Source organism: Eumetopias jubatus, unplaced genomic scaffold (assembly GCF_037043125.1).
Source record: "Eumetopias jubatus isolate StellerSeaLion01/CBP00866 unplaced genomic scaffold, mEumJub1_p1.0 scaffold_14, whole genome shotgun sequence".
Taxonomy (NCBI): Eukaryota; Metazoa; Chordata; class Mammalia; order Carnivora; family Otariidae; genus Eumetopias; species Eumetopias jubatus.
In genome coordinates this window covers 49,777,661-49,802,795 of record NW_028274820.1, presented here as the reverse complement: position 1 = coordinate 49,802,795, position 25,135 = coordinate 49,777,661, and the positions used below count along the sequence as shown (strand labels likewise).

Here is a 25,135-nt window from a genome sequence, read left to right as displayed (position 1 = left end):
TGTTTTTGTTTTTCTCTTTCTTTCTTTCTTTCTTTCTTTCTTTCTTTCTTTCTTTCTTTCTTTCCTTCTTTCTCTCTCTCTCTCTCTCTCTCTCTCTCTCTCTCTCTCTCTTTCTTCTTTTCTTTTTGATGTTAAGTTACTCCACCTACAGTCAAACTCCAGTGTTTATCTTTGATTTGGTCATGATCCCTCCCCTTCCCCTCCCTCACGTGTCCTACACCCACAAAATTCTGAGCTCTTTCTTGGTGCCTGTGTTTTCCTGTCTCTCTACACAGAATCCTCTGTTGGCTGTGTTCTCCGTGGAGCTTTGTTTCTAGCTGTTCTCTGACCAAGGACTTGTTCTGTGCAGCTCAGCTCTCATCCTCTTTGTTCAGCCTCTGGCTTCAACCACAGAATCACAAATATTCTCCAGCTGGGAATCAGACAAGGGCAGACATGAACCCAGAAGCCCAACAGGATGTTTCAGTTTCCCAGGGAATTCGCATGATATTTTATATGATGAAGCCCAGTGAAACGTCATTTGAAACCCTGGAAGAGGTGCCTGATTATGTAAAGCAGGTGAGACTATCTGGGAAAAGGCCACTGTTGCTTTTGTCTTAATAAGTATGTTAAACACATCCTGGGGTTTTGTTCACTTTCGTTCTTCAAATTATTAAATTCTAATAAAAAATAATTCAGCTTTATAAAGGCATGGAGCAACATTAGAATTTCTACTTGAATTGAATTTCTGTACGATATCCATAACCAGTTTCTCCTATTAAATTCCTCTCCTTGGATATGTCACTACAGAATATGATAAAGCTTTACAAAGTTTTCCTAGACATAGTGGTGTTACAAATTTAGTTGTCAGAAGCTCAGTGTCAAATGGTTATATGACATCAGTAAACTATGTAACAATTTTGGTTTTAAAGGGCAAACCACCTCCCAGGAAACTATTTCCTCTTTAATTTGGTAGAGTAGTTCTGCAGAATGGATATAGAGCTGACTAAGTCCAACTCTGACTTCCTAAGTTTGAACTTGAACCAAGTTTTCTTTGAAATTCTGAAGTGTTCAGAGGCACTTTTTACTTCTGGTTCCTGGCTATGACTGGAAGTGGAAATATCCAGAATTAGAACTTGAATACCTAAGTTCCCCACCCTGTCAAAGTTGTTCCTATAACACTTACTAGTTCAGACCAGAAATAAGGGGAAAAAAATGACATCAGAGATGTCCCATGTTCTTGGGACTTCAGTTTAGAAAACTTTAGAACTCATGACCAGCTTCCAAGTGAGTGAAACCCCTGACTTTTTCAGGATTTGATATTATTCCTTTCCTAGTTTTTTAAGAAGAAAAATGTGATACTCACATCTTCATAAATCGTTATTTTTTGTGTTTTAACACCAAACTTTGCTCAGTATTTGTCATCTGTAGCGGAGCCTAAAAACACTTATTATAACACAAAACTAAGTCTGAGTGAATAAAATTTGAATGATGTTTTAAATACACATTTTAAATGATCATATAAATGATCATATTCTCTGAAATACTTGGAAGAAAATGCTTTGTTCCTATAGGTTCAATTTTGTCATTCCTGCAGTTCTAATATGAATAACTAGAAATATGTGTATCCTAAGTGAAGACTTTTAAAGAGAATCTGTCTTAATCATGGAGATAACAGACATCTGATTATTGTACTTATTTTAAAAATGTATTTTTTTTTTTTTTAGGTCTAACTCAAAACTCATCCCCCCTAAGCTTATTGTTTTCTTGGCAGAATTATCATGGTTACATCTATGGTTATATTTCATTTCCAAATTGGATGATAGATTTTGAGCACCTGTTTAGTATATGTCTGAAATAATCAGATTTCTTTGCCTGTTGGGAGGAAGTGATCCTCTAGGATAAGTATATACCTTCTCCTGCTATGAGATGTCACTTTGGGCCTCCCATTTCTGGAATGACTAATCAGGAAATGTGGAAGAATTTCATACCAAGCACAATAGCATCTTTTTTGTGCCATTTCCTTTCCAGGCAACCCCATTTTTCATTTCCTTAATGCTTCTTGAACTGGTCGTCAGCTGGATTCTCAAAGGGAAACCATCAGGTCGTTTGGATGATGTATTGACATCGGTATCAGCCGGCATTTTTTCTCGGCTTCCAAGGTGAGTTAGTTGTTAGCCACACTGAGTGAATAAACTGAAATTCTCTAAATAAGATGGAAAAGGAACCCACTGTATGGGAAGTTAGTCTGTTTTCACATATCTACATATACCCCCAAAGTATCCAGTTACTGTCATTATTTAAATTTTTGATATTTCATTCACCATGGATTTGTTTTTGTATTCATTGTTAAAGATACTGCTCTAAATATTATTTATCTTGATTATTGAGTTTATTGCTGCCCCCTTAAATTTTGTGCCCAAGGTAACTGTTTCACTTGCCTTACCCTAGTCCCAACCCTGAGTTATGGTCTAGTTATCTACTGGGAAATTAATTTTGCCTCCGCCAGATTCACATGTTATGCAGTCTAGGGTACAGACACTCTCTAGTAAAGATCACAGAAAGCTTTGAATTACTACATGGTCTCCCAGGTGGTCTCTAGTCCTGTTTCTAGTGCTACTTCATTTTCAGCCAAACATTTCCATAATGTGGATCTGGTGAAAATTCTTCACAGGTTCCATATTGCCTAAGCATAATGTTTGAATTTTTTTCCTGATCTGTAGAAAACTTTGTCTCTCTACCCTTACTTTTTCTCCCTTCATTCTCCTTCTGCCTTTGCAATATTTGTTCCTTCATACTCTACTGCTTGCCATTGCCCAGATGTCCCACATGCTTCCCTCTGCTTGGAAGGCCATTCATGTGGCTAACCTGATTCATTTCTTAAGTCTAAGCATAGACTTCTCTTGAAGAGTCACACTGTGCAGCAAATCTTCTTTGTCCTCCAACACTGCTTTAGGCATCACTTCACTATGGTCCCATGGAATCCTCTGCCTACCCCAGTTACAGAATTGTCACGTGGCATTACGCTTACCTGTTTTTTTCCCCAGTCCTTCCTGATAAATTTCATGCAACTTGAGAGCAAGAGGGATCTTTCTTCATAATTTTAACTCCTATGCCTGGAATGATGTCTGGTATATCCTAGATTTTTTTTAAATTTAATATTTTTATAGTGTTATATTGATGATAAGATGAGATGATGAAGGAACAAAACAGTAAACAATAAATAACCTACTACTTTTTAGAAAGGGTAAATTATAATGTAGGCAGAGCAGAAAGCAATGCATGGGAGGCTCTTCAGTACATGAGACTTTATACCAAAGTGACAGAGGGTGAGGAAAGATTCCCTTAGAACTCTGTGCTCTACATTGCTGAACTCTGTGCTCTGCTACTTCCCACCCATTGCATCTTTTACTTTTTTAAGAGCTTTACTTCTGACCAGTGCTCATTGCTTTGGAATGTTTCTATGAACTACCCAGTAGGAAACCAAGGTGGATTTTTAAAAATAAAAACTTAAAGATAACTGATAAAAGGTAGAATAATTTCATACACTTGCATAAAATTGTTTGGATAGGAAGTAAATCTAAGAGTAAAACTTCTTTCATAAATGTTAGCATGGAAAAGTAGGCTAATGGGTATTAAATAATAATAGTAATAATTTTGATAATCATCATAATAATGACTCTGAAAATCTCCTATGGTTGCACATTGCTGTCAGAATCAGAGGATAATATCCCAAGTTATTGGCAGTTAATTCCCCTAATATGCTAAATAAGAGTTTATAAAATTATACATAAGTCCTCTATTTCATGTCTCCCTTGAACAGAATTGAGCAAGAAATACATTCAGCATAAGCATACTGAAAGGATATATAGATTTGATTATTGAAAACTACCCAGTTGGTTACTGCAGTTTATTTTGAGGAAGTTAAGTGTACAAGTTCATGGAAATCAGACAATTGATGAACTGTAAGAATAACTTGATAATTGAGAGGTGCCCTGCAGGTACAATTAGGGATCCCATATTTTGTTGAGTTGGAATGAATTTATTAAGAACTCAAGGAGACATCAAGCTGAGTGAATGCTTCAGCATGACTTTTACTTTTTCAGGTTGGACTTTGGTCACAAGTGGAATTAGATTATTCTCTTAACATGATAACTACTACAAATAGAAACTGCATCCTTAGTACTATATTTCTGCTCAGCAGTGTGATAAAAAGGGCACAGAGTTTTAACAGGTACATAAGAATCAAATACATATATGATTAGTAAAAGAGGAGAGGGAGGGAGAGAGGGAGAGAGAGAGAGAGAGAGAGAGAGGGAGGGGGAGAGGGAGAGAAAGCGAGAGACCAAAACAAAGCAGTCCTTCTGGGATGGAAACATGCAGCGCCTTTCCTTCACAGCCCACTCCCCAGAACACTCTTTAAGCTGACACAATCTGTTCACCCTGGTGCCCTTTGAAAGAAGTTGTGAACTTGAATGTGGAGCATATTTTTCCATGGTTGTATTTTGAACGGGAACAGCGAGTTGCTTGTTGTTCTTCTTGTAGGTGTGGCCAGCAATTCTAAATTATGAAATGTGGATAATTTTATAAGTTTTGCAAGGATTTTATCTTTTATAACTTTTACCTAAAGCATTTCAGCAAAGCAAATTATCTGAAAAAGAAATTTTAAAATATTTTCATTTATTTTGTCCCTATTAAGCACGCGTGCACACGAGCGCACACACGCGCACACAAGCGGAGAAGGAAAGCAGATCCTCAGGAGCCACTCCACCCAGTCCCCTTTCAGCAAAAGACAGGAACTCTTAAAACAATATTTCAGCATCAGGGGGAATCCTCATGCATATCATTAAAGCTGAAGGTTAGATTAACACGGCATTGATCATACCCTCTCCAAGGGGCTAATTTCATTTTCTACACCAGCAATAGGGACTTGCCACATTCTTAAAACATAATTGTGAGGAAAATGGTACTATACCATTTATTAGTCTGCTTGTGAAGAATTACACTTTGGATAATAATTCCAAGTAGGCATGTGGCCTCTGACAAAAGAAGTTGTGGAAATCAAAGTGAAACCATGAACATGTTTTTCCACTCTGCCTTTCATGTAATGGAAATGCTGTATGCAGACTTTGAGGAAAAACAATGTTTGTTTGAGGATCTCAATTTCATTAATGCATAAAATTCAAAATATCTTGAAGATTAGTAGCTTATTTAGCACATTGATAGAAAAGATACATACTGTGTCTTTCAAATATTTATGTAAGGGAAAATATTAATCATAGACAAGATTATATCTTGTTTATAAGCCTGTCAGACAGACCATGACGTGTAATAAAAGTCCATCTGGCCTAAGAACCAGATTCTGGGTAGACCTGCATCTGTTTTGTTCTTCTGGAGTGTAGTAGGCAGACTCTTCCTTGTTAGAATCTAGTTCTGAAGTTACAGACAGATATTTTTATTTATCATGGTTAAATGCAGTGGGGCATATGTAGATAATCTGCCTTTCTATCAATTACTTGCATATGTGACTATAAAAATTAAACTTAACAAAATACTAACTAAATCTACTTTTAAAAAAATCTATCTAAAACTTGTGAAATATCCTGCTACTGACTTAAATGCTAATGAGTGAAAAATAATCACATCTCTTTTTTTTTTCCTGCTTATTTAAGCAGAACTCAGTTTCCAATCCTTCATTAGAAAACCAGGACCTCAATTTGTTACTTCCTTCCAATGTTTCTGCTTCCATAAATTGCATCCTCCCCAGAGAAGTTTTATTCCCGATATAAATATCTACAGTATGTTTGTTTTTAATGGGTTCATTTAGTCTGTTGAAACAGCAGATTATAAATCAAATTGCAATAGGTTGAGGGATAATTTAAGTAGGTAAATTTTCAAATGAGTTGGGGACACTCCACTTTTAATACATATGGGTCATTGCCAATTTTTACTACGGAGCTAGCTCCACAATGTTGAAACATACATATGCACCGTTTTACTGGCCAGGACTGCCACGGAATTTTCCATTCCTGACAAGAAAATTTCAATTCATTAAAAAAAAAAAAAAAATTAAAGAGGAGGAAATTAAACTTCTTTAAAATACTTTGACTCCTTGGGGTGGGATTGGAGAATAAAGGAAAATTGTATTCTGGGTTTTTATACTAGACTGTAGTATCAGAAGTAGTACGGCCTTTGGCGACATCAGACTACTAACAGATCCGTACCTCTCATTTTGGATGAGGACTTTAATCAATAGCTACTCATTGTCCAAATAAGATATAAATGCATTTATGTAATGTTAATAATGATATTTTACTATTAATATTAATATATTAGTGTAACTTTTTATTAACACTCCAGGTGAAGAAAATACATTTTTAAAACTTGTTGGTTTGTTAATTATATTTGCTATGGAGAAGGCTTCATTTCCTCTTAACTTTTACCTCAAACTTTATAAATAGACTCTGTCTTTGCTGTTAATTGTGGAACTTCAGAGATTGCTATTAGACTAACCTTCCCTGCAAGCAAGGTTCCTTGTACTTACTCAGTAGAGAAATGGAATTACTTCAAGTAATTTACTTCGTGCAAAGTAAAGAATGTAGCAAATTTGCTTCTTCCAAATTTACCATGTTGTATTTATAAAGGTCGATGGTTTTTGTGGTGGTTATAAAAAGAAATTAAGTGATTGCTTCATCAATGTAACGTCATTTCACAGTAAGAAAAAGCAGTACAGATGTTGTCTGTCTTCAGGAGGTAAAGGTTGTATTACGTATTCTGTTAATACTGAGCGAAAATCAATATTCCACTAGATGGAGCAAAAGTGGCAGTAGCTTTACCGATAGGGCAAGTCCCTGGACTAGGTTTAAGCGATTTTGAAATAAATAAACAACAAAATTTCTTGGAAAAAATCAGTATATACTAGTCCAACTATATTTGTTTATAACTTTGTGAAGTTTGAAAGGAGATTTAGAATGATCCCATTCAAATACTGGTTTATTTTCTGATTTATAAGACAGGATTATTAAAAACAAAAATGTCCTACTGATTTTCTTCGATTTTGCATTATCTGGCCAAATCAGCCAGTACACGCAGCTCTAATGACAGTGATGAAATAGTATAGATTGGCAGATATCCATGAGTACTGAGTACAAAATTTCACTTTGAAAGTCTCTTTGAAATTTTAAGTTTACGATAAGAGTATTACATCAAATTTCACTTGATTAATGATTAGAGCATAGGAATATTTGAGAGTTAGAGAATTTTAGGGTCCTTTTAGCCTAATTTTCTCATGTCTTAAATTAGCCCTGAGATGCCGAAGGGTGGACAACGCATCCAATGTTAACTTTCTGCGTTTGGTGATGGGTACTTTCAAACTGAGATGACTTTGAGAACTGCATAGCTTTGTAATTCTCAACCTCCAATTAATGTTTATTCTAATGCACTGATCCTTCTTAAGTCTCAACATTATAAATTAACTTCATCATTTTTTAGAAAATTCACAATCAGTCCAGGAATAGCAATTTCGTACCTTGCCAGATTTTACAGTAACTAAACCTTGACAGGACAATTTTCTAGTTTTGAGAGAAATGTTATAAAAAAAAATGCTACCTTTCGTTTACCAAAGACATACCTCAGACACAAGAGAAAGTAACTCTTTGGGGAGAAATTATGAAGAAAAAAAGACAATGGGAGGAAAGCCTCTATAAAGGCAGGTTGCTAATTAGAGGATTCTCATGTCTCCTTATATTTAGGCCATTTTCTTTGTCTTGATTCAAACTTATTGAGTAAAAAGGATCTAGTATTTGGTTATGCAAAACCCCTCTGCCTCCCACAATTTCATCTCCACATGATAAAGTAAGCTCACTACATTCATACATATTACATATGTCTCTTCCCACAGGATGGAGTTGAGAGAGTTGAAGTTTGAATTCCACAGTGCAGAGTCATATGCTGGGGGTCAGGGCTGGGAGAGGACAGAGGAATTGGGAAGAAAAAAGAGGAAGGAGATTTGGTTTATGATTCAGGGTCTGGTGGGAACATTTTTGAAAATGTAGGTGCTATTTCCTGCAATCAAGGGCTTTCCAGAGCTTGATAATCATTTCCCAGCTGTATCCCTTTGCTGAATTGTTTTTAGTTGTGGGCACTTCATGGCTGTTTTTTCCCATTTATAATGGAATAGGATCATATTCATCTTGCTGATAGAAAGCAGGGAATTTAATTCCCACAGCTTTTCCCCTCTTTCCCTTTGCTATGGGGAAGGTTTGGCTTCTTGCTAAAGTGTGAAAAAAAAAGTCTTGACTGTAGTATGTCAGGCATATTTCAGCTCGATTTGTGTCAACCCTAATAAGTAAGTTGACAGAGTAATAAATTGGTTGTCTGCTCAAGACCTGGCACCTGTACAGGAAATAAAAATGTATTTCAATTGCAGGCAGGTTCTTTTTGTTTTGTTAAGTGGAAGTTTTCCAGGGCCCCTCTTTCTTTTATTAAAGTCTTAGTGTCTTTAAAGCCTATTTCAATTGTCTGTGGAACTGACAAACGAGATAGCACCTTTTAAAAAAAGGTTCTGAACGGATGGAACATTGATGAGACAGGTGATTATGAGCGCCTTGTTCACCAGTGTGTCCTCCCAGTCTCATGTTGTACCTGGCACCCAGCAGGCTCTTAACTTGAATTTATTGATTGATTCAGTGAATCCGTAAGTGATCTGCCTTAACAGCATGTACTAAAGCTTATGTAAAAAGCTATAGATTATTTCAAATTTCTGTTGTACTTTCTAAGTTTTATTTTTTTTTCTTCCTGGATCAGTCTCTTTTTAGGGTTATTGAGTGGGACAATTTTGTCCCTCAAGAGATATTTAGACATTTTGTTGTCATAACTGGGTTGCAGGGCTGTGCTCCCAGTATCTAGTAAATAGAGATCCAGGGGGGCATGTGGGTGGCTCAGTCAGTTAAGCATCTGACTCTTGGTTTCGGCTGAGGTCATGATCTCAGGTTGTGGGATTTAGCCCTGCATCAGGCTCTGTGTTCAGTGAGGAGTCTGCTTGGAATTCTCTCTCCCTTTCCATCTGCCCCTCCCCTGCTCTCCCTCCCTTTCTTCCTCTCTCTCTAAAATAAATAAATCTTTTAAAAAAATAGAGACCCAGAGATGCTGCTAAGCATTCTATAATTCACAGGACAGGCCCTCACAACAAAGAATTATATGGCCCAAATGGGAATAATACCAAAGTTTAGAATCCCTATTTTAGAAAAATTGTTAGATTGAGCCAAACAAAATTGATATTATTCACTATTTTTTTTCTAAAAGTTGAATTTTATATGGTTAATCCTCTATTAATGGATACTAGGGATCAGTTTTAAGATCTCATAATTTGAGTAACTGTTTCCATGGAACAGACCCCAACAACAAAGCACAATCTTGAATAAATGTCTGCAATGACACTGTTAAGAAGCCCTTGTCTAAATATGTGAAAGTTGCCAACCAAGCTAACATGCTTTAGGATAAAATTTGTTCTATCCCTACCTTGATAAATGTTGTATATTAGTTTGTCATGATTGCAGATCTGCTTTTTTAAGGCTCAAGTGAAGTTGCTTTGATCTAAGAGTAAATTCCTGTACATTGAGGAAGCCTTGTCAGGACAATGTCATCATAATTGCTGTGCTCCTGAGTGTTTTTGATATAAACAGAAAATATAATGGACATTTAAACTTTAAATATCAAGAATTTGTGAGGACTTAAAGCAAACATTCAGCCTGTGCAAGGCTACTCTTTGCTGACTTAAATCGCTCGCTGAAGACGGTGGGACATGAGCTCCTGCCATGGCAAGGCTACTCTTTGCTGGCAGTGGTGGAAACTGCAGCGGCCCCATGAAAGAAATCATCTTGCCCACCAACACTGGTGCCTTTGTTCTGCCAGCCCTGTGCTCTAGCAACAGGGACTTTCAATTTGTGCTGGCAGCTAGACATCAGTTCTTGGTTGGCTCAGCTAATTCTTCCAAGAACCAACCCATAGAAAGGGTTCACTAAATCTGGACTTTATTTCTTCCATCTCTCCTTCACCTAAAACAATAGTGTAATTAATCTGTCACTGGTTTGGAGTTTTTATTTCTTTACTGACTTACTAAGAGGCATGATCCTGTATGCTACTGGCTTGTGAGATATTATTATTATAAATTATAATTCCCACAGTAAACCTGCCTTAAGTAAATTATTAGCAAAGACAGTCTCTGAGCATAATTTGCCATGAGCACAATAATAAATCATATGGATAACAAATTGGATGACAAGTTTTACATTTTGAGTTTTTGGATTCCTCAGAGTTCCAGAACAGTGTGGGAGCCCCTGGCCCATAGCCTGTTTTAGCTCATGACAGACCCCAAACTCTTGTATGTGAACATCCCAGAATGCTTGTCCTGGTTCTTTCTGCATATCTAAAACAGCAACTCTGGATTACCTTGTCATGTATAATAGTTTACACACCTGCATAGGTTGGCTCTCTGGAGGACTGGACCAAGAAAGAGGCCCATGCAGTTCCTACAAGCAGCCCAGAGCCATTTCGATAGGGATTCTGAAATATCCAGAGCATGGCCTGGGTTGTGGCAGGAATTCTCCATAGGCAGTTTCCTTTGGTCAAGACTCACACTCAGGGACAAAACTGCTCTTTCTAGCCAAATAATTGTTGGAGAAGATCATTGACAGGATGTATCTACTGGATGACCCTCGAACAGGACTCAGGCAATCAGAGTCTCCTTACCTTTCTGCTGTCCTTGGAATGTATATTCTGCTACTATTCCCGTACTAGCAGCTGTTTTAAGGATGAAGCCTTCAGAGAGTAAGGTGTTGAGATCATCTGGACTGAATATGTGACTAGCAGGCAGGTACAGAGATCTACTTATCTTGAGGCTGCCCAAGACAAGCCTTCTATGTAAATTTCTTTGCTTATTAAAACTACCACCCACTATTCTGGAGTGGTGTGCCACTTTCTTTGGTTTCTCTTTGCTCTCCACATAGAGGGGCTAATTTAAGAACCAACAATAATATCAAATTGAAAATTGGGTTTTAAGATCTGATAATGAGTAGTCCTTTTCAAAAATGTAGGCATTTGACATTTCTATTCATTATTTGTATTAATGCTGTTGTGAAGTGATTTATGTTACAGTGTTTTATGTTACACATTAATAACTTGCAGCATTCAACATATGAAACAATTTTAATGTTATTAAGTCATAGTTATAGTCATATCATAAGGTTAAAAGTAGATTAAAATTAAAGGCCCATATCTTCAAAAGACTCAGTTACATGCTAATTCACAGATACTCACTGTGTAGAGGGAAATACTACTAAAAAATGGTGAATTTTAATAACATAACCAATTTGAGCTTCTTCAGCTTTTATTTAAAATTAGAATGTTTAACAATTTCCTCATTTGTTCATGGTTTATAAATGAATCTTTATTAAATAGAATGATTGATTTATTTTACATATTAATGATAAAGATAAAGAAAACATTCATTCAACCAAATTTATAGAAGTGATAAAGGCATTATTATCTTTAGTTTAAACTTAAATTTGATCACAGATAATTCCAAGAGAAAATGCTACACTTAATAAAATTGAAGTATATGATGTATTTTTTGGAAAGTTCTTGAAATAATAATGTATAGAAACTTGGTAGCATAGGTGGCAAGGCATATTCTGGTGTCAGGGTTTTAAAAACAATTATTTCTTTTAACTAGTTTTTGAAAAAAAATTTTTTAAGATTTAATTTATTAGAGAGAGAGTGAGCATGAGAGAGAAAGCATGAGCAGGGGTGAGAAGCAGAGGGAGAGGGAGAAGCAGACTACACTGAGCGGGGAGCCCAGTGTGGGGCTCCATCCCAGGACCCTGGGATCATGACCTGAGCTGAAGGCAGGTACTTAACCGACTGAGCCACCCAGGTCCCCCTAAAAAATTTGTTTTAAAATAGATGTCTAGTTGACATACAATGTTTTATATTCGTTTCAATTGTATAACATAGTGATTCTGCAGTTCTGTACATTATGCAGTGCTCACCATGATAAGTGTAGTTACCATCTGTCTCCATACACAGCTATTACAGTATTATTGACTATATTTCCTATGCTGTAGTTTTCATCCCTTACATTTATTTTATAACTAGAAGTTTGTACCTCTCAATCCCCTTCACCTATTTCACCCATCCCTCCAACTGCTGCTGCTGGCAACCACTAGTTTGTTCTCTGTATTTATGAATCTTTTTTCAAAGTTTTGTTTATTTTGTTTTTTAGATTCCACATGTAAGTGAAATCATGTAGTATTTGTCTTTCTCTATCTAATTTATTTCATTAAACATTGTCCTCTCTAGGTCCATCTGTGGTTGTCCCAAATGGCAAGATCTCATTTTTTTTATGGCCCTGTAATATTCCATTGTATATATATCCACAACTTTTCTTTTAAGATTTTATTTATTTATTTGAGAGAGAGAACAGAGCTAGAGAGAGAGCACAAGTGGGGTGGGGAGGGGCAGAGGGAGAGAGAGAAGCAGACTAACCATTGAGCAGGGAGCCCCATGCGGGGCTCAATTCCAGAACCCTGGGATTATGACCTGAGCCGAAGGCAGACGTTTAACCAGCTGAGTCACTCAGGCGCCCCTACTGACCACATTATGTTTATCCTTTCATCTACTGATGGACACTTGGGTTTTTTCCATATCTCATCTATTGAAAGTAAAGCTGCAATAAACAAAGGGATACATATATGTTTTCAAATTAGTGTTTTCATTTTCTTTGGTGAGTACCCAACAGTGGACTTAACTAGATCATATGGCATTTCTATTTTTAATTTTTTGAGGAACTGCCATACTGTTTTTTACAGCGGCTGTGCCAATTACATTCCAGCCAACAGTACACGAAGGTTCCCTTTTCTCCGCATACTCACCAACACCTATTGTTTCTCATCTTCTCAACCATAGCACTCTGAGAGATGCCTCGGTGGCTCAGTTGGTTAAGCATCTGCCTTCAGCTCAGGTCATGATCCCAGGGTCCTGGGATCGAGTCCCACATCGGGCTCTTTGTTCAGGAGGGAGCCTGCTTCTCCCTCTGCCTGCAGCTCCCCCCTGCTTGTGCTCTCTCTCCTTCTCTGACGTGAGCAAATAAGATGTTTAAAAAAAAAAAAAATAGCACTCTGGTATAATGTGATGCCTATTGTGGTAACTAGGTTTTTATACTTTATTTCTAGGAACACATTATTCCCTTATATCTTGAGAGTTGTAATTTATATTACTACAAGAATTATTGAGGGGTGCCTGGGTGGCTCAGTCGTTAACGCGTCTGCCTTCGGCTCGGGTCATGGTTCCGGGGTCCTGGGATCGAGCCCCGCGTCGGGTTCCCGGCTCTGCGGGAAGCCTGCCTCTGTCTCTCTCTCTCTGATAAATAAATGAAAATAAAAAAAAATAAAAAAAAAAAGAATTATTGAAATGCTGTGAGAATCCAATTTGTGATCCTAACTATAACATCTAAAAACATAAAAGTATGTGTATATGTGTGTGTGCCAAAGAGAGAAGGAGGGAATAGAGAGAAATAAAGAGAATAGCCAGAAGCAACTTTAATCTAAAGGCAAATTTTATGGGATTAAAATATTTTAAGGCAGTAGGCATTTCTGCAGTCCCCTTTAAACTTTATACTTTTTATAGTTCCTTTATAAAGCACCCTTATTGTGCTCTTCATTAAGATTTGTAAAGGAAGGTCACAGAAAGTAAGTTGTAATTTTGTCATATTTATGTTGAATGGGTTCCATGGAGGTATTTTAAGAGACATTAAAAAAAAGAATGGCATCCTAAATTCCATGAAATTGAGAGTGTAAATAGCTGGCATCCATGATAACTATGAGGCACCATGTGAGAGTGAGCCTTCTAAAAGGTAGGATAGAACAGTGAGAAAAAAAAGAGAGAAAGAATTTTATTTTTATATATGAATACCCTAATTTTTAAATGTTACCTAAAATGTTTTAGTATAATTTTACACTTAAAATGTGGTATAATCATTGTCTGTGAATTTTATTTTTCCAGCTTGTTTTCTAGGAGCATCGAACTGACCACTTACATTTATATCTGGGAGAACTACAGGCTCATCAGTTTGCCTTGGCATTCTCCATGGACTTGGTATTTAACTTTCTTAGGAGTTGATTTTGGCTACTACTGGTTCCATCGCATGGCCCATGGTAAGTTGCAAATCAAGATTTTATTGATAATTTATGTTGAATTTTGTTTGCTCATAGTAGGTATTCAGTAAATATTGAATGAATGAATAAATGAATAACATGGCTTATTTTATAGCCTATAAAGATTAATGATGAAAGTTTCATTTGAAATTTAAATGGAAACAATCTAGTCATTTTTGAAAAAAAGTGAAATTATTAGAGATACATTTTTCACACCTCCTGTATCTAACTTGTAAAAAAGTTGAGAAAGTGATGACTGTGGCATTACTCTTTAATACACTGCCTCCCATTTTTCTTATTATGACATGCCTTGGCAGAGTCTCCAGACTCTTGCACATAATATGACTTCGCATCACAGTTATCAATGGTCATTCAGAAGAGCTCTGGAATCCTAGGTAATGTGTGCTGTCACACATAAGCTTGATTCAGGTTCTTGGCAGTAAGTCCACATTGCAAATGAAAATGTAATCATCTAGGCACTAACCATAATGCATTTCAGTATTACCATAGTTTTGCAAAATTTCTCATCTAATATAAAGCCCTCTTACTGCACTGGTTCCCTGAGTCTGCTTTTTGGGACTGGTAGCTGTACGTTCCAAAGGAATGTTTTGTTATGAAAAGGGAAATGGAGGAAGAGGAAACAATCTAAACCTCTGTAAGGCTAAGTAGAGATTGGAGAATGATTGTAAAGGTGAGGTGAGCAAGTGGTCTCTAAGGAGGAAGAAGGCATGCAAAAGCATTTCTGAAGGGAAATGGGGGAAAGTACTAATTTTGAAAACCTACTGAAGAGTAGAACTGAGCATTTCAGTGGGTGGTTGGGTTGAGTGGGTGGGGAGGAAGGAAGGAAGAGGAAGAAATCTGGAATAATAATAAAAAGTAGATGGGAGAGGGCAAGGAGACCTGAGATCAGGGTGCATAACCGAGCAATGTGTGTAGGAGTATGGTGACCAAACATCCTTCCCAAAAGAGGATGAAGGAAATGGGAGCAACACAGGCAAACATTATGCTTAAGGCAGCAAAATTTTAAATGCAGCATTATTTTTGTTAAGTATTTTAAACACGTACATATAATCAAACTATAAAGAATGTTAATTCCTTAAAACCACTTGAAGGGAATATATTAACTAGAAAAAGTTATTTATTTTGTGTGTGATAACCTTTGTCTTGGAAAATAATAGGTCAGCCCCTGACATCATTTCCTTGAATATAAATGCAAGAGGATACTCCCAAATTGAACATGACTAGGAATAAAATATGGTCATGTAGTAAACTTTGCATTTTATTTCAAAATAGTAGTTTTCTCCCTAAGATAAACCCATTGGCAAGCTTCCTCATTTTCTATACAACAAATGGGTAATGCAGAAAGCATTTACGTTGTATTACTTAATTGCAGGAGCCTTCTAATATCACACTGTCCTGTACAGATGTGTTTGTGTGGGAAATCTGCAAATTCGCTTAATCTTTAAAAGCCCATTATAACAGGAAACAAAGAACCAACAAAATATTACCAAATATAAAACTTTTAAAAATATGTGTATTATTAAGTGCTCTCAGTTAGGGAAGAGCAATAAAGTAAAATAATGTATTAAATACATGGAATCAAGGCTGTTTAAAGTATGCTTGCCATTAGAAAATTTTGAGCCAAATCCAGTGGAGGCAGGCATTAAAAAAAATCTGAAAACCTTCTGGAAAAATACTCACCACCTTCAGGCTATGAAGTCTAATCTAAATTTAAGGACTTTTGACTTGTGAGGGAAAGCTCATAGGAAAAAAATAAATTAGTAGTTGAATGTATCAACCTTCAATATGATAGCTGACTTCTAAATTTTATGTGATAATAATGTAAAATATTAAAATGGATTTTTAGAAACCTAGAAGTACACAGGAGTAAGAAAAACTTATAATATCAAATTTCTTGAGGCTCTGAGGTTGCTGAGGTCATACTGAATAATTAGTCAAATTTATTTAACTGAGAAGTTTGAAGACTTCTAAAATTCTAATGTTGACCTAAAATATAAGAAAAATCCCTCTTTTCCTACTTAATGTGTTACTTTCCTTTTACTACTTGTAATAAAATAATAAACTAAAAATCCATTCCACATTTGTTGATATGTTAAATGCTATGAGTTTTGAAGAAACAATATATACTTTTTATTTTTACATGTATATAAACTATTTCTTTAGTAGTCCAAATTACTTTTAGGGTTTTTGTTATTTGGTTTGTATAAATGCAGAATTTTTTCACATTAAGAGTATGGAAAAGAGTTAATTCTCAAAACCTTGAATTCGATTTCTATTCCTGTACAAAAGAACAGAGGGATATTTGAGTCTCTTATGTTATCTAAATTTCATTCCCTTTTCCTCTGGAATAGTGAGAAATGAATTGCTAATTATTGTCAACTTACAGAAAAAGAAGAGGAGCACAATAACTTCTATAAAGTGCCTTGACATCGTTAGAAAGAAATGTAAAATGACACAATGAAATAGGTCTTAAATTAAAAGTAGCTTCTGGCATGCTTAGTCTCCAATACAAAAGGACGCATTATTTTTGTTTGTCTTTCCTATTAGTTATACTAAACATGTAAAAAATCGAGTAAAGGTTTTTAAGGGAACACTTAAAATGTAAATGATCACTACTCAGCAAGAGCAAGAATGAGCCTTCCAGAGTGCTAGTTATGGACTTGGGTCTTGTCTTGGGTGGTGGCTACATGAGTGCATGTACTTGTAAGAAACATGTTGAGTTGCATACTTAAAATTTACATACTTTATCTATAGTTCAAAAAAAGTTAAATTAGTAAACAATCCCATCAGTATGATTTCTTAGTGAATAGTTTGAAATCAGAATGATATAATGATTAACCCAATTTAGAAATAAGAACCAACAAATTATTGTTTGTGACTGTAAGCATAAACACTTACCAGAGGTGGATCCTACAGACATTTCTCCTTTGCAAGTTCACTTGATGTTAGCCTTTGTCAATTTAAAAGATTGGGAGGATACTACAGAGCCAGGACAGCAGGGGCTTTGTTCCATTTCCCAGAGTGCTGTTTTTCATGTGGCACTTAGCAGATTGATGCCCAGGGATCTTGGTAGTATTCACCCCATGGTTTAGTTATAGCCTATAACTTTTGGTAAGATCCTTTGCCCTCTGGGGGACCACATCAGAGGACTGCCTGTAATATATTCCCTCTGGGGTCTGTATACTCTAGCATGTCTTTCTGTCTCCACCAGAATTCCTGTGGTAGCCACAACCTCTCCAAAGATGTCTGACTCTTAGACTTGGTGGTTGTGGGGGGAGGGGAATTTTCCTAAATTTATACATGCCTGCTTTGTTCATTCTCTCTCAGCTCCATAGGCAATAACTGTCTTCATAGGTGCTACTTCTGTACCACTGAACTACTCCCTGTTTCCCTCTTTCAGTAGTTAATGCCTTTTTTTATCAATTAATAATTCTTTATATTAACTTTTTCTTTTTCAAACTATTGGTGGATTTTTATCTCCTGATTGGATTCTGACTGATAAAGCCAACCTCCCCACATATTATATAGGGTTGTAAATTGAAGTTCACCCTGACTATACCTTTAATATCCCATTCTGAGGCATTGATTACACATTTAGGCTATAATATGATTTAATTCATTTCTGAAATAAAAATGTTCATCCATAAAATTATTATAATAAGAATCTATAGAATCCCCTCAAACTCTTCATTCTTTTACTCAGCAAGTAAACTGTGTAGTTCAGTTTCTCTTTGTCGCTTTCTGTATCTAAATAAGGTGAGTGATCATAATTTTTCTGTAAATTCATAATTCATAAATGAATTATTTACATTAATTCCTACAATTTTATGGTGATTAAGTGGGCCTCTGTGGATGACTTATTAAACTTGTTTTTTTTTTTTCATTCCTTTCTGACTTTTAACAGGGGTTGAATTTAGACCATCTTCATTTCTACTACTGTTTAAATAAGTAAAATAAGCAGATGTATTGATTAAAAAATTTTATTTTCTGATAGTAAGGACTGTGGTCTCTATTGAAGAATAGGTGACTTAAATTCAGCTACATTTATGTTTCTTTTTAAAAAAAATACCAGAACATACCTAATGTTTTGTAGCTCTTTGCTATATATTATATTTCACTCTTTATTTTGAGAACATAGTGTGATTTTATTCGTATTGGATCACTGAGAGTGATGTCCAGTGTGTGTTGGCCTAAGTTACAGTACTTCCTCTCACCTCTTCCCATGATTTATTACTTTCTCTCAGTCCTTGGAGTCGTCATCATTCAGAACATCCATGAGGGGAGCCTTGGAATTCCCATCAACTTACCTAAGACCTCCAATTTCTTATCATTACTTTTTACTAAAAAACATGTCACCTATATCAACCATTTTCCTCTGAGTTCATTTTAATGAAAGAAGCATTACTCTGCTTCTGATACTAAACATTTGTCCATAGGAACACTTAAAATATATATGTACTGAAAGATTACTATTATTTCCCCTCAGAAAGAGCCATTTGAAGGAGTCTTCCTCTTAGAAATAGCTTATTTTTATCACCAGGCAGTTGTGGTCACCCTTAAAGCCACAGTCTGAATTTCCTTTGGTGTACTTAGATTCTATATGTGGGTGATATATGAAAAGCACATTTGAAACAAAAGTTGGGCCCTCATCCAGTTGCTAAAAGTATGGATGCATTGAGATATCAAGTCATATACTTGATAATAAAGAATAAGAGTTTCAGGAGCAAGATGGTGGAGGAGTAGGAGACCTGGATTTTGTCTGGTCTCAGGAATTCAGCTGAATAGGGATCAAAACATTCTGAACACCTACAAACTCAACAGGAGATCAAAGAAAAGAATAGCAACAACTCTCTGAACAGAAAAGCGACCACTTTCTGGAAGGTAGGATGTGCGGAGAAGTGAATCTGAGGTGATGTTAGGAAGGATAGATGGCAGGAGAGGGGGCCTCCGTTGGCCGCTTCTGGCAAGTGATAGAGCTGCAGAGCACAAAATGGGAACTTTTAAGAAGTCGGCTCCGCTGAGGGATGTCGCTCCAGTGGCTAAGCTGGGGGTGGAACCCTCGCAGGACAGTGTGGTTTCAGGACCCTCGGGGTCACAGAAAGACGGGTGCCTGAGTGCAGCAGAGCTCCCATGTATCAGAGCGGGGAAGCTGGCTGCAGAGACGGAGCTGAGGTGCAGGCTCTCAGCTCGGGGTTGCCATGAATTGTGATCGGCAATAGTCGGGCCACTGCTCCTCCAGCAGGGACCCGACAAGCGGCAGATCTGGGGAGACTCCCCTACCTCCCCCCAAGGAGGAGAGGCGCGGGAGTGCACCTCAGGGATCTGCTGGGTTTGGAGACTCCACATCGAGTCAGGTGCCAGATATAGAAATGCTTGGTCACAGGCCGGGTGAGCATGGAGTGCGGCCGGAGACCGGAGAGACGGGAGTGACTGACTGCTTTTCTCTGGGGGCGCGCTGAGGAACGGGGCCCCGAGTTCTCGGCTCCTCCTGGGAGGAGATTGGAAGGCCGCCATTTTCACTGTCGTCCTCCAAAGCTGTATGGAAAACTTGCAGGGAACAAAAGCCCCCTAGAGCAAACCCGAGCAGATTGCTTAGCCTGGCCCAGCAAGGGCGGGGCAGTTCCGCCTCCGGCAAAGATATTTGGGAACCACGGCAACAGGCCGCTCCCCCAGAAGATCAGCAGAAACAGCCAACCAAGACCAAGTTTACCAATCAATGAGAACGGGAGAACTCCAACGCTAGGGGAATACTGCACATAGAATTCATGGCTTTTTTACCATGATTCATTAGTCTTTCAAAGTTAATTTTTTTAACTTTTTTTTTGAATTTTTCTTTTTCCATTTTTCAACCAACATCTTATCATCTCTTTTTTAAAAAAAACATTTTATTTTTCGTTATTAGAGTCATATTCTATCCCTTCATAGCACTTACCCTTATTTTTGGCATATATATATATATAAGTTGTTCTCTCTTTAAAATTTTGAGATACAGTTTCTTCTAACATAGCAAAATATACCCTAAATATCTAGTGTATGGCTTTATTCTAGTCCCCTGCTTGATCACATTCTCTCCCCTTTTTTTCTTTCTTTTTTTTTTAATGCTCTTCTTTCTTTTTTCAAACACCTTCTTATCAAATCCTTTTTTAAAATCTTTTATACTTTTCATCTTTACAGTCATATTCCATCCCTTCATCGTATCAACCCTTATTTTGTACATATATAGGTCTTTCTTTCTTTAAAATTTTAGGAGGCACTTTCTTCTAACAGACCAAAATACACCCAAAATCTAGTGTGTGGCACTGGTCTATGAACCAGCCTGATCCATATCTGATCATATTCTGTTTTTCTTGTTTTGTTCTGTTTTTGTTTTTATCTTTATCTTTATCTTTTTTTCCTCTCCTTTTTTCTTTTTTTCCTTTTCTTTTCCGCTGGTTTCAGGTCTTTTCTGATTTGTTTAGAGTATATTTTCTGGGGACGTTGTTACCCTGTTAGCATTTTGTTCTCTCATTCATCTATTCTCCTCTGGACAAAATGACAAGACGAAAAAAATCACCTCAACAAAAAGAACAAGAGGTAACACTGTCTGCCAGGGACTACTCAATATGGACATTAGTATGATGTCAGACCTAGAGTTCAGAATCATGATTTTAAAGATACTAGTTGGGCTTGAAAAAAGTATGGAAGTTATTAGAGAAACCCTTTCTGGAGAAATAAAAGAACTAAAATCTAACCAAGTCGAAATCAAAAAGGCTGTTAATGAGGTGCAATCAAAAATGGGGGCACTAACTGCTAGGATAAATAAGGCAGAAGAGAGAATCAGCAATATAGAAGACCAAATGATGGAAAATAAAGAAGCTGAGAAAAAGAGATAAATAACGACTGGATCACGAGGGCAGAATTCGAGACATAAGCGATACGATAAGACGGAACAACATTAGAATAATTGGGACCCCAGAAGAAGAAGAAAGGGGGGGCAGGAGGTATATTGGAGCAAATATTAGCAGAGAACTTCCCTAATGTGGGGAAGGAAACAGGCATCAAAATCCAGGAGGCACAGAGAACCCCTCACAAAATCAATAAAAATAGGTCAACACCCCGACATCTAATAGGAAAACTTAGGAGTCTCAGAGACAAAGAGAAAATCTTGAAAGCAGCTCGGGAGAAGAGATGTGTAACCTACAATGGTAGAAACATTAGATTGGCAACACAACTATCCACAGAGACCTGGCAGGCCAGAAAGGACTGGCATGATATGTTCAGAGCACTAAATGAGAAGAATATGCAGCCAAGAATACTATATCCAGCTAGGCTGTCACTGAAAATAGAAGGAGAGATAAAAAGCTTTCAGGACAAACAAAAACTAAAGGAATTTGCAAACATGAAACCAGCCCTCCAAGAAATATTGAAAGGGGTCCTCTAAGCAGAGAGCCTAAAAGCAGCATAGACCAAAAAGGAACACAGACAATATACAGTAATAGTCACCTTACAGGCAATCCAATGGCACTAAATTCATATCTTTCAATAGTTACCCTGAATGTAAATGGGCTCAATGCCCCAATCAAAAGACACAGGCTATCAGATTTGATTAAAAAACAGGACCCATCGATATGCTGTCTGCAAGAGACTCATTTTAGACCCAAAGACACCCCCAGATTGAAAGTGAGGGGCTGGAAAACCATTTACCATGGTAATGGACACCAAAAGGAAGCTGGGGTGGCAATCCTTATATCAGACAAATTAGATCTTAAACCAAAGATGGTAATAAGAGATGAGGAAGGACACTATATCCTACTTAAAGGGTCTATCCAACAAGAAGATCTAACAATTGTAAATATCTATGCCCCTAACATGGGAGCAGCCAATTATATAAGGCAATTAATAACAAAAGCATAGAAACACATCGACAACAATACAATAATAGTGGGGGACTTTAACACCCCACTAACTGAAATGGACAGATCATCTAAGCAAAAGATCAACAAGGAAATAAAGACTTTATAATGACACACTGGACCAAAGAGACCTCACAGACATATCCAGAACATTCCATCCGAAAGCAACGGAATACACATTCTTCTCAAGTGCCCATGGAACATTCTCCAGAATTGATCACATCCTAGGTCACAAATCAGGTCTCCACCGGTACCAAAAGATTGGGATTACTCCCTGCATATTTTCAGACCACAATGCTTTGAAACTAGAACTCAATCACAAGAGCAAAGTCAGAAAGAACTCAAATACATGGAGGCTAAAGAGCATCCAAGAGGAATGGATCAACCAGGAAATTAAAGAAGAATTTAAAAAATTCCTGGAAACCAATGAAAATGAAAACAGAACTGTTCAAAATCTTTGGGATGCAGCAAAGGCAGTCCTAAGAGGAAAGTATATAGCAATGCAAGCCTTTCTCAAGAAACAAAAAAGGTCTGAAATACACAACCTAACCCTACACCTAAGGAGCTAGAGAAAAAACAGCAAATAAAGCCTAAACCCAGCAGGAGAAGAGAAATAATCAAGATCAGGCAGAAATCAATGAACTAGAAACCAAAAGAACAGTATAACAGATCAACGAAACTAGGAGCTGGTTCTTTGAAAGAATTAACAAGATTGATAAACCCCTGGCCAGACTTATCAAAAAGAAAAGAAAAAGGACCCAAATCAACAAAATCATGAATGAAAGAGGAGGGATCACAACCAACACCAAAGACATACAAACAAGTATAAGAACATTTTATGAGCAACTCTATGCCAGCAAATTAGATAACCTGGAAGAAATGGGTGCATTCTTAGAGATGTATCAACTACCAAAATTGAACCAGGAGGAAATAGAAAACATGAACAGACCTATAGCCACTAAGGAAATTGAAGCAGTCATCAAAAATCTCCCAAGAAACAAAAGCCCAGGGCCAGATGGCTTCCCAGGGGAATTCTACCAAACATTTAAAGAAGAATTAATACCTATTCTCCTGAAACTGTTCCAAAAAAGAGAAATGGAAGGAAAACTTCCAAATTTGTTTTAGGAGGCCAGCATTACCTTGATCCCAAAACCAGACAAAGACCCCCATCAAAAAGGAGAATTACAGACCAATATCCTTGATGAATATGGATGCAAAAATTCTCACCAAAATACTAGCCAATAGGATCCAACAGTACATTAAAAGGATTATTCACCATGACCAAGTGGGATTTATCCCTGGGCTGCAAGGCTGGTTCAACATCTGCAAATCAATCAATGTGATACAATACATTAACAAAAGAAAGAAGAAGAATCATATGATCCTCTCAATAGATGCAGAAAAAGCATTTGACAAAGTACAGCATCCTTTCTTGATCAAAACTCTTCCGAGTATAGGGATAGAGGGTACATACCTCAATATCATCAAAGCCATCTATGAAAAACCTACAGCGAATATCATTCTCAATGGGGAAATGCTGAGAGCTTTTCCCCTAAGGTCAGGAACGCGGCAGGGATGTCCACTCTCACCACTGCTATTCAACATATTATTAGATGTCCTAGCCACAGCAATCAGACAACAAAAAGAAATCAAAGGCATCCAAATCGGCAAAGAGGAAGTCAAACTCTCACTCTTTGCAGATGATATGATACTGTATGTGGAAAACCCAAAAGACTCCACCCCAAAACTGCTAGAACTCATACAGGAATTCAGTCAAGTAGCAGGATATAAAATCAATGCACAGAAATCAGTGGCATTCCTATACAGCAACAACAAGACAGAAGAGAGGCAAATCAAGGAGTCGATCCCATTTACAATTGCACCCAAAACCATAAGTTACCTAGGAATAAATCGAACCAAAGAGGCAAAGGATCTGTACTCAGGAAACTATAAAATACTCGGGAAAGAAATTGAGGAAGACACAAAGAAATGGAAAAACATTCCATGCTCATGGATTGGAAGAACAAACATTGTGAAGATGTCAGTGCTACCTAGAGTAATCTACACATTCAATGCAATCTTCATCAAAATACCATCCACCTTTTTCAAAGAAATGGAACAAATAATCCTACAATTTGTATGGAACCAGAAGAGACCCCGAATAGCCAGAGGAATATTGAAAAAGAAAAGCAAAGCTGGCGGCATCACAATTCCGGACTTCCAGCTCTATTACAAAGCTGTCATCATCAAGACGGTCTGGTACTGGCACAAAAACAGACACATAGATCAATGGAACAGAATTGAGAGCCCAGAAACGGACCCTCAACTCTATGGTCAACTCATCTTCAAGGAAGCAGGAAAGAATGTCCAATGGAAAAAAGACGGTATCTTCAACAAATGGTGTTGGGAAAATTGGACAGCCACATGCAGAAGAATGAAACTGGACCGTTTCCTTACACCACACACAAAAATAGGCTCCAAATGGTTGAAAGACTTAAACGTGAGACAGGGGTCCATCAAAATCCTAAAGGAGAACACAGGCAGCAACCACTTTGACCTCAGCCACAGCAACTTCTTCCTAGAAACATTGCCAAAGGCAAGGGAATCCAGGGCAAAAATGAACTATTGGGATTTCATCAGGATAAAAAGCTTTTGCACAGCAAAAGAAACAGTCCACAAAACCAAAAGACAAGCGACAGAATGGGAGAAAATATTTGCAAATGACATATCAGATAAAGGGCTAGTATCCAAAATCTATAAAGAACTTGTCAAACTCAACACCCAAAGAACAAATATTCCAATCAAGAAATGGGCAGAAGACATGAACAGACATTTTTCCAAAGAAGACATCCAAATGGCCAACAAACACATGAAAAAGTGCTCAACATCGTTCGGCATCAGGGAAATCCAAATCAAAACCTCAATGAGATACCACCTCACACCCATCAGAATGTCTAAAATTAACAAGTCAGGAAACAACAGATATTGGCGGGGATGTGGAGAAAGCGGAGCCGTCCTACACGGTTGGTGGGA

At 37.2% G+C, this 25,135-nt stretch overlaps 1 protein-coding gene across 2 annotated transcripts in view; it reads left to right on the top strand.

Moving 5' to 3' along the window:
- Positions 1-435: 435 nt before the first annotated feature.
- AGMO (alkylglycerol monooxygenase) overlaps positions 436-25,135 on the top strand; it is a 330,223-nt gene continuing 305,523 nt past the window's right edge. For both annotated transcript variants that reach the window (XM_028117298.2, XM_088018484.1), the window contains exons 1-3: positions 436-558; positions 2,011-2,141; positions 14,038-14,189. In XM_028117298.2, the coding sequence (XP_027973099.1) occupies positions 436-558; positions 2,011-2,141; positions 14,038-14,189 (406 nt within the window). The remainder of the gene's footprint in view (positions 559-2,010; positions 2,142-14,037; positions 14,190-25,135) is intronic.